The sequence below is a fragment of the Diaphorina citri genome, unplaced genomic scaffold (genome assembly GCF_000475195.1).
Source record: "Diaphorina citri unplaced genomic scaffold, Diaci psyllid genome assembly version 1.1 scaffold71, whole genome shotgun sequence".
NCBI lineage: Eukaryota > Metazoa > Arthropoda > Insecta > Hemiptera > Psyllidae > Diaphorina > Diaphorina citri.
This window is the reverse complement of record NW_007377508.1, coordinates 205,339-219,007: the sequence shown is the minus strand read 5'-3', so window position 1 is coordinate 219,007 and position 13,669 is coordinate 205,339. Positions and strand designations below refer to the sequence as shown.

At 36.3% G+C, this 13,669-nt stretch overlaps 1 protein-coding gene across 1 annotated transcript in view; it reads right to left on the bottom strand.

The window, feature by feature from the left end:
- LOC103520751 (DNA-binding protein D-ETS-3-like) overlaps nucleotides 1-13,626 on the bottom strand; it is a 73,977-nt gene extending 60,351 nt beyond the window's left edge. The window contains exons 1-2 of the mRNA XM_026831736.1: nucleotides 13,583-13,626; nucleotides 6,414-6,623 (exon numbers count right to left, since the gene is read on the bottom strand). Coding sequence (XP_026687537.1) covers nucleotides 6,414-6,568 — 155 coding nt within the window. The 5' untranslated portion in view covers nucleotides 6,569-6,623; nucleotides 13,583-13,626. The remainder of the gene's footprint in view (nucleotides 1-6,413; nucleotides 6,624-13,582) is intronic.
- Between the last annotated feature and the right edge of the window lie 43 nt (nucleotides 13,627-13,669).

The window sequence follows — 13,669 nt, the reverse complement described above, 5'->3', positions numbered from 1 at the left end:
CCAAAAAGGACTGAAAAGTCCCTGTGACCCAGCAGTCTAAACAAGGTTTTGTATATTTCATAGGATAGTAGTAAATACATGCCAATCGATTGCAAAATTTTCTAGTGTCCTCGACTTGACCCAGCACCTATATGTAAATGGGAAGTATTGTCTCTCGTCTCGCCCATCTGATGAGAGGCATACTACGGTATGGGCATGCTACGACACAGACCACACTAGTCTAATATACCACTTGTTTCATTGCTACGAAAAAAACGGCGGTGAAACACTCACACACAATACCTACTGACTGGGATCCATTAATCGTTATATTACCAATGGGTGGACTTAGCCTCAAGTAACTTTCTTACCTCCGACCAGTAGGTACGTCAAGTGTTTTTAATCGATATGGTTATGGTCACATCTACCTATCTGACCTAGGTTTATCATTTGAATGAGCAATTCTCACCCATGCCTATTCATTGCTCAATGAGGAGCATACACTTTCTGCCTCAACTAGTTTTCTACACACTTTATGTTTAGAGTAGAAAATAGAACATACCTTGTTTATCCTCCTCGAATATTACTAAAGTGTCCCTTTACCCGAACAGTCTAAACACATTATAATGGCCTAATAGCTTTGTTATACAACTATAGCTTGTTGGTCATTTCATGCTATATTTGTGTTATGTCTAAGGCATACCACAACTTAAACGTATGAAGCTTCACTTTCTTTGGCCATACAGTCCACCTGTGGTCCTGTGTTCTTTTCACAGGGGCTCTGGAAAATGGTTGATTTCTCACCCTACCGATCGTTTGGGCTTCAAATCGTTTCACAGTGTGTGTTCCCAAAGACCTGGTTATGAAACGCTTGAGATGACTCAAATGTTGCCGTCTACAGCCGTCTACAGTATAAAAAATTAACCATAAATTGAAAAGATAGTAAGTAAAAGATAGGTTCACACATTAATTTATTTTCCTGTGACAAAGAATACCTTTTCATACTGATGGATAGACTAGATAATTAATATTATATTATTTATTATCTCTAAATTGAGGAAATAGTATAATCAGATACAATTTGATTTCACACATTGCTCAATACCTCGAGTATAATAGCTATATCTTTATAATCTTAAGGAAAATCTATTTTTAAACTTGCCTTTCTTCACTCTGCTATTACTCTATGGAAAAATAGGTTCATTGATAAAGATTTTTAACACTAAAAAACTGTATAAGTAGTATTGGAAAAATACAATACTAATGCTAATACTTATTCATGAACACGATTTTTAAATAAAAATTGATAACGAAATACTATTGGAAAAATACTATTATAATGGGTTTATCACAAAGTAGCTTTTATTATTAGAGAAATAAAAAGAGAACTTGATTTATTTAAAAAAGAAAAGTGTTTTATTTTTTATGTTTCGAGTACGATAAAGTTTATCTCGCCGTCATTTCGAAATGCACAAGGCACAAGTTTTTTACTTTTTATTGATTAATATTATGAAGGTTTTCTTTGGTTAGAAAAAACCCCTACGTTTTGTCCTTTTTTTCCAGTTGTTCCTTCGTAATGTTCTACTCACTACCGCTTTTCCCTCTCTGAAATAATGAGAAATCTGAAGCCGCCTGCCGCGTTTAGTTTCGCCCTCTGCTGTTAGGACAATTTTAGTAGGGCACATTTTCCGCCAGAGGGCTGCACTCGTTTGATGGCGTAGAATTTTCTCATTTTCTTTTCACCTTGTGAGTTTTACTCAAGAGATCGCCTCACTCGATTGTACTGCAGCGAAACTTGACCCTTTGATGGTCTAGACCAGGGATCGTGTGAGGGAGGATTCATTAACCCTTTAATAACTATGTTAGCAAATATGTCACTCGTTTTGCAGAGAAAACAATAGGAAATAATAAAAGAACAAAAGAAACTTTATTGATAGGTAGCAAAAAATTTCGTCAACTACCTAATACAGAACAGCTTATTCTTGATCCGATTGGGAAGAAGTAGTAATACTGTTAGAGCTCTTGGAGCTCGAGTAGTTTCCCTGGGGAACATTTTCCAACAAAGCTGTTTGGTAGTCATCACCATTGATACCCTCTTTGGCAAGCAGTTTTGTCAACTGATGGTTTTTGATTTTTGTTCTCGGACAAATTGCTTTTTCAGCATAAGCTTTTCAGCATAAGTTTTCCATAGCATCACTAATGTTACACAGTTACACTTGTTATGTGTACATACATAGTAATATATAGATATAGGCATTTTATAGATATAGACTTTACATACTTACCTACATGGGTAATAGCGTAGGTGAAAGTAGGTAGGAATTAAAAAGAAAACAGAGGAAAACAACGTTAAGACAAAAATACTCTCACATTTTTGATGATACAAAAGTTTCCTTTCAATTCTTCCAGATAGAGACAGTGGTATGAATTTTACCGCTCCCCTCTTTATCGTTAGCGTTATACATGTTTTATTTACTTACCTCTATCATTTTTTTTTTTTTTTTTTTTTTTTTTTTTTTTTTTTTTTTTTTTTTTTGCCTTAGACATACCTATTCGTATATGCTTAACCCAACTTTTAGGGCTGTTTGTCCCTAAACCTAAACCTCAGATTGGGCTTTTTGTGTATGACTTTCTTTCCTAATAAGTAAAAGACTAAGCGCATACGAATCTAGGTTATCTATAGGCATACACAAGTGTCACATATTCGAGGCCAACTACCATAAAGACTACGAGAGAGTTGATACTTTGTGTGTGAGGGGGGCGTGGGGGTGCAAGACTTTATTCTCTGACAGCTCATGAATGTCCAGTAAACATGCTGTTCATCCAAGTCATGAACTTCAGCAAAACAAATACGAGTACAATGCTGATGTAAATAAAATTCAGTATGAAAGCAAATACAATCCTGGTCCAAGTGGTAATATTTTACAGGAAATAAAATGTGCTGATCCAAGTGAAAAACTTGAGCATCAAAGCAAAAACAATGCTGATTCAAGTAATAATCTTCAACTCGTAAATAAAGGCAAGTTTTATAGGTATTATTGGAGTGATAAAAAACAATAATTTTATTTGTTCTTAATTACCTAATCATATAAATTAATTATTTTTGTTTGACAGTTTATTCAATATCCTTGCCTGATTGTTTTTTTATAAGGCACCAATTAATTATTTTTATTTTTATATGTTTCAGGCAATGGAATGAACCTACAGGATGTTAAAAATGCATTTCAAAACAAAGAGAAAACTGTGGCAAGAACCATTGGATATGAAAACATTGCGTACCAACTTGGGCCAAAGTACTCCTACGTGGCAACTCTTATCAAATCAGATAAAAATGATCCATCTAAAAAGCCAAAAGTCCTTGGTGATGTTGACCTTAGACATACTCATTCGTATAAGCTTAACCCAACTTTTAGGGCTGTTTGTCCCTAAACCTAAATCTCAGATTGGGCTTTTTGTGTATGACTTTCTGCCCTAATAAGTAAAAGACTAAGCGTATACGAATCTAGGCATACACAGGTGTCACATATTCGAGGCCAACCACCATAAAGACTACGAGAGAGTTGATACTTTGTGTGTGAGGGGGGCGTGGGGGTGCAAGACTTTATTCTCTGACAGCTCATGAATGTCATGATTTAGAGCTTTGTAGATATGTTGTGTTTGTGTACCAGTGTTGTTCTGGGAGGGAAAGGATTGAGGGAGACTGAGGAGAAGGAGGAGGAGAGATGCGAATGCCTGATTGAGAATGGGTAGTGGGGGTTGGTATTCTGTGTGTTGTTTATGATTGTTAATCTGGTCTCCTCTCCCCTCTACTGTCTATATTAGAGAGGAAGGTGATAAGTATATGTTTCTATAACTATAACTTGGTTTGCTCTCGCATTTTTTACTCAGCGGAGTGCTTGCTTTCTGCGTCCGTGAGATACTAGAGAGGAAGGTGATAAGTAGATGTTTCTATAACTATAACTTGGTTTGCTCTCGCATTTTTTACTCAGAGGAGTGCTTGCTTTCTGCGTCCGTGAGATAGGCATTAGTTACTTAGCGGAGTGAAGCTTTACTGGTATGCAGGTAATGCAGGTATGCTTCATAAGTACCCACAGATGAATCGTGGTCGTATGCCCAACAGCCCAACACGCTTATCCGACTGTACAGAAAGAAACTCACTCCATTGTATGTATCATTTTCATTATTAACTACTTTTCATTGACTCCGAATGAATGACATAGGTATTCATCAATGGTCGTATGCCCAACACGCTTATCCGACTGCACAGAAAGAAACTCACTCCATTGTATGTATCATTTTCATTATTAACTACTTTTCATTGACTCCGAATGAATGACATAGGTATTCATCATTAACTCCTCCGTTAACATTTGGCGAGCGAAGATTTTCCTCAATTGATTTTTCCAGATACTCCAGAGGCACTTGAGTGAAAAGCCCATTAACTATGACTTTGTCCTAATGAAGAGTGAAGTATTTTGTTAATTTTGACGTCAAAGCGGTGTGTCAAAAATATAACGTGATCAATAACATTTAACGAATCACCTATAAGTACATATTATACTTGGGATATATTCCGCTGAAACTTGAGGGTTTGACATGGTAGGCATCACAAAAGGTGTACTTGAACTTGTCAAAGTCAGGCCATTGAGTGTCTATTAAATGTTTGCTGTTTACAAACAATATGTATCCACATAATCAAAGTACGAGATACAAATGACGATGACGTGAAGCTCGGCATTTCGGCTTTATAGGTTCTAAGGTTTTCAATAGTTTTGTTCCCCCAAAGTGGCTTTTAAAAAAGCTCACTATGTACCTAGGTATAACAAGACATGACATTCTGGGAAGTCAGTTGAAAAAAAAAAATATAATTGTTTCGTGAGGAAATCTCAGGCAAATAAATACAGTTACAGGTATCATAATAGAGCTACTAGTACCTATTTAAAAAGAAAAAAAAAAATGCTCTAATAAATTAAATTACGTATATTATCCTGTCGGGTATACTAACCAATTATTTTCCATCTAAAAATAATGGTCTAATAGAGCGAATTGATAAAGATGTCCAGAAAGCATTTGACATGTTGACAAAAGAAAACTGAGGAGAGAAGAGAGAATGAAAATTCATGAAGCAAAGAACAAAATAGGTATTGAATCATGGCAACATTATTTTCTTACATTGTCAGTATGTAACAATTGAATGTGATTTATACAGGGTGGCCCACAGTTGGCACATTGAACTAATATAAGTGGGGACACCAGGGTTGAGATTGTGGACCTCGAACCAATCATAGCGGTGGACATTGTTCGGTTTGAAATCCTTTTCTGGTTTTCTCCAAAGATTTTTGCCAAACTGTTTTTCTAAGAGAAGAAATCGGACTTGAACTACCAACGACCACGATAACTAAGACTATTTACGGAAAAGCACAAATTAGAATTGAAGAATAAAGAAAAAGTCCAAGAGGAAATTTCCCGAAATATCTTCCTTTAGAAAAAGAAGGTTACAAGGAGAGGATACCACACATAAAAAAATCCAGGAAGGGGAAAAAGACTCTTATGTACCCAATAGGATTTTCCTAATGTATTAGTAATTAAATCAAATCTTGGGTTTCATTGGAAAAGCACCCCTGAACATGATACCGTTGATACGCTGTAAGGTTCAAAATGGAATATCACGAAAGCTCGTCATTCAAACGCTTTCAATAAGCTTTTCCTATTCCTTGGGTTTCATTGGAAAAGCACCCCTAAACATGATACCGTTGATACGCTGTAAGGTTCAAAATGGAATATCACGAAAGCTCGTCATTCAAACGCTTTCAATAAGCTTTTCCTATTGGTTCATGTGAAAGCGCATGGTCCCCCTACATTTTCTTCCCAAATATTTTTCCTTCTGGATTTTCCAGCAATAGATAATGTGAGCATATCTCTCTCTCTCTCTCGCTCTCTCTTCTCTCTCTCTCTTCTTTCTCTCTCCTGATTTCTCCCGTTTCTATGTATTATCTTGGATTGACGTGAAAGCGCATGGTCCCCCTACATTTTCTTCCCAAATATTTTTCCTTCTGGATTTTCCAGCAGTAGATAATGTGAGCATCTCTCTCTCTCTCGCTCTCTCTTCTCTCTCTCTTCTTTCTCTCTCTTCTTTCTCTCTCCTGATTTCTCCCGTTTCTATGTATTATCTTGGATTGAAGTTATCCGTCGATTGAAGATTGAAATTTCATCTATTGCACCTTTTCTACTTACCTATATCTTTGTAGGGGCTTTGATGACAAATTGAAACTTTATGACAAGCATATCAAAACAACATGATACTGCCCAAAGGATGGGTTAAATTCTACGAACCATAAATAAATATCATCCCACCATAAGGACCCCCTTCAATTTGATCTACCCGATCAATGTCTGATGGATCCACCAAATGAGACTGGTGGATCAAGCCTTACCTATATGTACATCCCGTGGCCCAGTCCATAGGGGGACTAGCATCACCAAGAATATATTCCGGCATCTCTGACTTGATAGAAGTCACTCCCACAGGACCCGTCACACGATGTTTGAGGTCCAAAGCTGTCTGATAGGAACAGGAGTTCTCATACATGGCGGACCCTGACGAAATTCCTGGCTGGGTGATTTTCTACCTCAGCCCCATTTCTCTGTAACAGATGAAAAATAGATACACATATAACCATGTTTCGCATTAAGGTATAGAAGTATTCCCCGATGGACGGGCTTAAGTTTTTTTTTAATTTTAATTTTACATAGGTACCTAATTTGTTTGAATTTTCTACGTACTATTTATGAAATAGAAAAGAGAGAGAGAGAGAGAGAGAGAGAGAGAGAGAGAGAGAGAGAGAGAGAGAGAGAGAGAGAGGTTTTTGGCTTCTTGCTACTTGGAATTTTAAAATCTTTGACCAAATGGTTAGAATGGAAGGTTTTCATCATCTGAGAGACAGGTTTTCCTTTGACGTCTGAGGAACTCATACAACTTAGCGATTTCAAAGACATTGGTAAACGTATTTTTCCACTAGATGTGATAATCATGATATTATCAGTATTACCAGACAGTTGTGTAAAAACCGAAAATAGCTCCAAAGTATATGACTACCGAGGGAATGAGACTAGTTTTTTACAATGAGAAATCCTAGTTTTTGAACTAAGTTGTTGTGCTATCTCCGTGTTACTGTTAAGATTAGGTAACATTAGTGAGATGGGCAAACTCAATCCACTGAAGAACACGTTTGATTTATCCATACAATATCAAATGATTAATATTTTGGTGACATTTTACGTTTATATCTTTACTAGGGGTACAGGAATGTAGTTTGGTTGCTTTAATAATGCCCAAGTTTTGAAGTTTTGTTTACCATTTGCCGAATATCAACCCTTGTTATGGCAAACAGGTGGCTTTCCTCTGGTGCCCCTCTCATACAGGTATCCAGGGCAATGAGGCTGTAGACAGAGCTGCGCGCAATCCCTCCGCATCTCTCCCCCCTCTTAAACATATCAACCCATTCCTGGTGGCTAACCAGGTCGCTGTAAATGTCCTCTTTTGCCTGGTATACTCGTAATGAACTCTAAGCAAAGCGAGACTTCTTCTCTCCATAATGAAAATAACACACTTTTGTAATTCGTTGCAAAAATAATAGCAAGCCATATTCTGTTTCTATTAATTTGAATAATAGCGCGGAGTGCCCTATCAGAGCCATAAGTGGTAAAGCAAGTGCTTATCATCTAATGCTCGAGACTTGAAGACACTTGAACAGATGTGAAGAACCGGTCTAGGATTGCTCTTCGTTCTTTTGGTGGAATGGTTTTGCCACTCAGTGGGAGTTATTGTTTTATCATGACGTTGTTCATGACTTCGATGCTTTATCTGAGTTTCAACAAGCTCCTGATCCTGAATCCTGGCAGGGGTTTGCTCAAGACTGAGCGCAATAGAGGCAAAGAGTGGAGTAGGCATATGGTCGACAAGGCCTTAGCCACGGATAAATAAGTAAAATAAAGTTCAACCAGCTTTCCTGAACGTCCAACAGAATCGAACAGGCTCGGGTTAGCGACAAGTACTGAACTTACAAATTGCCAAGTAATGGCATGATCTTGCAGTACATCTACTCATAAAGCACGTGTTGGATGGCTCGCATGGAGAAGAGTTGCCAACCAATCCTTGGATTAAGATGATAGATAGATAGATAGAGGTATGTAAATCTATGGATTTGTGAACTCTGTTATAAGAAGGGTACGCACAAGATCACTTCACCTCATTGAAAAGGATAGAACTAAATATAGTACCTAATTCAAAGAGAATAATGAGGAAAAAAGATGGATGAACATAATAAATGAAGACATAAAAACAAAATGGACGTTTCAGATGTTGAAGATTATTTTGCCCGAATACACACACAAGAAAATAGTATCACTCTCATTCTTCTCTTTTTAGCTCTTTTGCAAACTGTTATTCTGGAGCTCTCTCTTTCTCTCTCTCTCTCTCTCTCTGATTGATGCAAGTTCGTTTCCTGTTTTTTCGCTCAATTTAACTTTTAAAGCAAAAATAACGAAAAAGAAAGAAGAAGAAGAAGGAAGAAGAAGAAGAGGAGGAGGAGGAGAGAAAAAAAACTTGAATAAGAAACAAGTCGTCATCAAGTTTCAAAACTTTATTGGAACTTTATAAATTAAAAATATTTCACAAAAAAAAAGTTCTTTTTTTTCGAAAAAATAAATATGAAAAACCGTAATGAATTATTGCTCCTGATGCCAAGTTGTGAAATATTTGTCCAGAAATGAGAACATGGTACAAATAAATATGTGGCTGCAGCTGAGCTGAGAAGTAACCTAGAGCTGTTAGAAGGGGATTTGCTATCTGAATTAGATGGAGAAGGCTAGAAAACGAGGGAATAATCCCACTCAGAATCAATAATGTCCGATTCATTGATGGAAGAAGAGAAGGAAGAGGAAGGCCCAGCATGAGCTTCATGGAGCAGACCATGGAGTTTGCTAGCATTGCTGGCACAGATTCCTACAGTAAACTGAAGAGATTAACCCAAAACAGAGAATCATGGAGAATATTGTAGTTCTAACTATGGTATTTTTTGCTGCTTTGGTGACTGTGACTATCATTCAATGACTATTCTTGACTGATAGTCACTGAATGTAGCGATGAATCGAAAATATTTCTGCGTTTTTTCTTCCGTTATCCGAATAGTAGAAAAAAGTACATATTGTTTTGGGTCAGCAAATGTTTGGATACTATATTGGTTATCTTTTATCCGGTGACTATCTGGCCTAAACATAGGAATAATCTTTCAAAGGCTAAATGGTCTTGGTGATACCCACATTGTCTTCGACAAAACGCCCCAAAATGAAAAACTGAACGGGACGCCGGGACACCCCCTGAAATTCGGGACTGTCCCGGCCAACCACATTGTCTTCTTATTCTGACTATAAAGTATTCAATAAGGATTTTTCATTGATACCTTTAGGTATTATTGGTCTCAAAATTATTGCAGATTCTGGATCAAAGGCAGTCAAAAACCTTTGAGCCTTATAGTGTCCAATACGCCAAAATGTGCTTGACAAACGTCCGGGTTAGGAGGGGGTAGCAAATTGAAATTAAAATAATAAATATTTTAGTATTAAATATTAATACCTAGTAGTTTTTTTAAATTAATTATTATCGTCAAAATACTCAATGGTTTGTATCAAACATGTGACGGTCCCTCTTTCTCTTTCTCTCTCTCCCCCTACATTTTCTTCCCAAATATTTTTCCTTCTGGATTTTCCAGCAGTAGATAATGTGAGCATCTCTCTCTCTCTCTCTCTCTCTCTCTCCTGATTTCTCCCGTTTCTATGTATTATCTTGGATTGAAGTTATCCGTCGATTGAAGATTGAAATTTCATCTATTGCACCTTGTTAACTGAACTCTCTAACGTTATTTGAGGAATTTTGTTCCTAAACATACGCAGAAACGAGTTTTCGTCAAATAACGGTAAAAAGTTCAGTTAACGGGGGACGCTAATTTTGGTTGTGTGAGACGCTTTTTTCTCCATTCATACGGACCAATTTCACGAGTCAGTCTTCAAACTCACTCTACAAGGACCGCTTACAATAAAGAGTACAAAAATCTCTGACGTTATGGACACTGTGACGTCATTGATAAATATTAATGTGGCACATGATACTGGTGTCATTAAAATAGGTGTTGATAAAGGTGAACAACTGGGAGCACAAGGGATTACCTACCTACCATTGCATCAGCAAATTTCCAACTGAATTCTATTCTTCAGCTGAAAATTTGCTGGTGCATTGATGGGTCAATTTTTTCACCCTGATTTTATAACCGGTGCTTTTATATTTTTACCAAAAGAATGTGGCAGGAGCACAGAGATACAAGTGTTGTATAGCTTCGTATTAGTTCCATTACAAGTCCCTTTATATTCCAAGTATAACAAGTTCCAAGCATATAACAAGCAGAGGATCTCGTTATGTATGATTCTGCACAGGAAGCTCGTCGTTAGGTTTAAACTTTTCTACCATTTCATTTCTGGATGAAATATTTTCTCCAGAGAAAAGCTTTAGAATTCCAAAATCCTCCAAAAAAAGAAGAAAGAACTTCCCCCCACCCCTTCCTTGCGCATAAACTCAATTCTCTCTAACTTTTATTATTTTCGAAAAAAGTGAAATAATGTTTATTATGAAATACTTTAGCTTTCATTGTTGTTGGAACCGCGCGCATAAGCTCAATTCTCTCTAACTTTTATTATTTTCGAAAAAAGTGAAATAATGTTTATTATGAAATACTTTAGCTTTCATTGTTGTTGGAACCGAAAACTTTGTATTTTGGAAAGTTAAAACGAAACGTTAATAATGCAGATTAAAATTAAAATCATTGTTTTTATTCAGCATTAAATGAGACATTTCTTGCTGCTCTGTGTTGTCTGATAGTTAGGGTCGTCCTGGGTAAATCAAACAAGAGTCTAATAATATTCAAAGGGATGTACAATTTGTACATAGTAGTACATATTGAGAACAGTCTCCGGAAAAGAATATGAAATTTCTTGCAATTCACTTAATATTCAAAGGGATGTACAATTTGTACATAGGTAGTCTCCGGAAAAGAATATGAAATTTCTTGCAATTCACTGATGTTGTTTCTAATTTCACTCTGTTTTTAACTCCAAGAATGAAGCAACTTCAAAGGGATGTACAATTTGTACATAGTAGTACATATTGAGAACAGTCTCCGGAAAAGAATATGAAATTTCTTGCAATTCACTGATGTTGTTTCTAATTTCACTCTGTTTTTAACTCCGAGAATGAAGCAACTCTAGCCTGATCAGTCCAGCTATGTAGATTCAGATACTAAGATGATAGATTCAGCTGGACATTCAAATTTCAAATGAGTGACGGACAGTACCTACCTAATATGTACCGCTGATTTATAAGTCGGGCATTTATAGCCAACATTAGGGCTCTATCCTGAGATCCTTACTCTTGTAACTTAGGAGAAGGTGAAAGTAACCAATCGTTATTGAGTAAGAACGAATCTTGCATATCTGTTGAGCCCCTTATTTTTTCATTCCGTAAAAATATGTACATTTAGATATTCAGATACTAAGATGATAAATTCAGATGGACATTCAAATTTCATATCTGTTGAGCCCCTTATTTTTTCATTCCGTAAAAATGTGTACATTTAGAACTACTTAATTGATTTTGAAACTTTAGAATGTAAATGCCTACATAGTTACCTACTATGTATAGGTAGAAAGGTTAGGTACAATAGGATCGCGGAAATCAAAAGGAGAATGGAAGAAAAGTCCCCAGTACATTTAGAACTACTTAATTGATTTTGAAACTTTAGAATATAAATACCTACATAGTTACCTACTATGTATAGGTAGAAAGGTTAGGTACAATAGGATCGCGGAAATCAAAAGGAGAATGGAAGAAAAGTCCCCAAGAAATTTATGACCTTTGAAGAAAAGCCCGGAAAAGCTCTGAAGTAATTTAGGTCTCCTCTCTTATTATTACTTCTTTTCATTTTTCTTATCTTATACCTAATTTTTAATTTTATCACTTTTCTTTCACTGTAGATTTTAAATGTCATTTTAATAATGAATTTATTTCTTTATTTTCCTCTCTCCTGTGCTATGCCGATGAGAGCGTTTTGTAAAAAATTGTTTTACGTATTAGGGTAATGTTACACCAAGCGCGCATTTGCAAACGTTTGCAAACGATGCGCGCTTGGTGTAACATTACCTAAAGAACCGACAGCAGCCGGATCAACTCCGCGCACACACGAACGCTGTTTGCAAGCCAGTGTTTGTGGAAAAATGATTGCAAACGTTTGCAAACGATGCGCGCTTGGTGTAACATTACCCTTAGATGTTTTTATACTAACCTAATCATTAATAATAAACTGAATATTAAACAAATTAGGTAGGTACATAGGTACTGATTTTCTCTAATCACTACGGGCTAAAAAATTCCCGGAGGGACGGACCCTGCTTGTTTTTTTGGTCCGGATTATCAGCCAGAAATTCATGGATCAGCCATGATCTGGTCAACCAAATTCTTAAATCTTGAATTCCAAGGAGATAAATAATAAATTCACCAAGAGAACGCCTAGGTAATCTAGGCGTTCGTATCGAAGTATTTTCCTTTTATGATACGAATTAGCCAGAGAAACCAAAGAATTATTCTGTATTACACCATTTTTGAGTTTACCAATTACCTGAGGTCTACTGTATATCGAAGTATTTTTATGATACGAATTAGCCAGAGAAACCAAAGAATTATTCTGTATTACACCATTTTTGAGTTTACCAATTACCTGAGGTCTACTGTATAAAAATTGAAAATCGAAGAAATAGTTAAAACATGAGATTTACACAAATAAATAAATATAGAGACACAATCCGGGGAGTGTGGGGATGGACATAAACATCAAGTGAATATTTGAATGTTTTATTCCAGGGTAAGTACACATACAACATCTATTAATTCTATTATTGCGATTATGAACTTAATTCCAAGCTTATGCACCCCCTCTATGGATTTATCGTGGGAGAATTCATGGAGAAGAGTTGCAAACCAATCCTTGGATTAAGATGATAGATAGATAGAGGTATGTAAATCTATGGATTTGTGAACTCTGTTATAAGAAGGGTACGCACAAGATCACTTCACCTCATTGAAAAAAAATCTTGAATTGTGTGTCCTCCAGTCGGTACAGCTACCCTTATATCAGAGCCCTCGCAGTTCATTACAAATTTATCTCATAACATGGCAGAATAATAATTAATTCTGAATATGCAATATTACTACGTTGAATTATCGCTTTCATTCAAAATGTTCTACAAATGATAAGGGATCAGGGGGTAATTACGAGTGTTTGAATTCAAACGGACGGTGGTGGGATCCAAGGGAAAAAATGTGTTTTGTGTTCCGCATTCAAATCGTATGTGTTTAAATTGAACCCGGTGAAAAAAGTATCGTCAGATTAGACGAAATTTTATAGTGCTGGAATTTCCACGAATAGATGACGTAGGTATAAACAGTCAAAACTCAAAAATTGTAAAAATACATAGAAAATAAACAACAAAAATAACTTACGGTTTCTTAACCCCTCTCTGGCTTCCTCTCTTTGAAAGATGGTGTTGAAATTTGGTGAAAAAAGTATCGTCAGATTAGACTAAATTT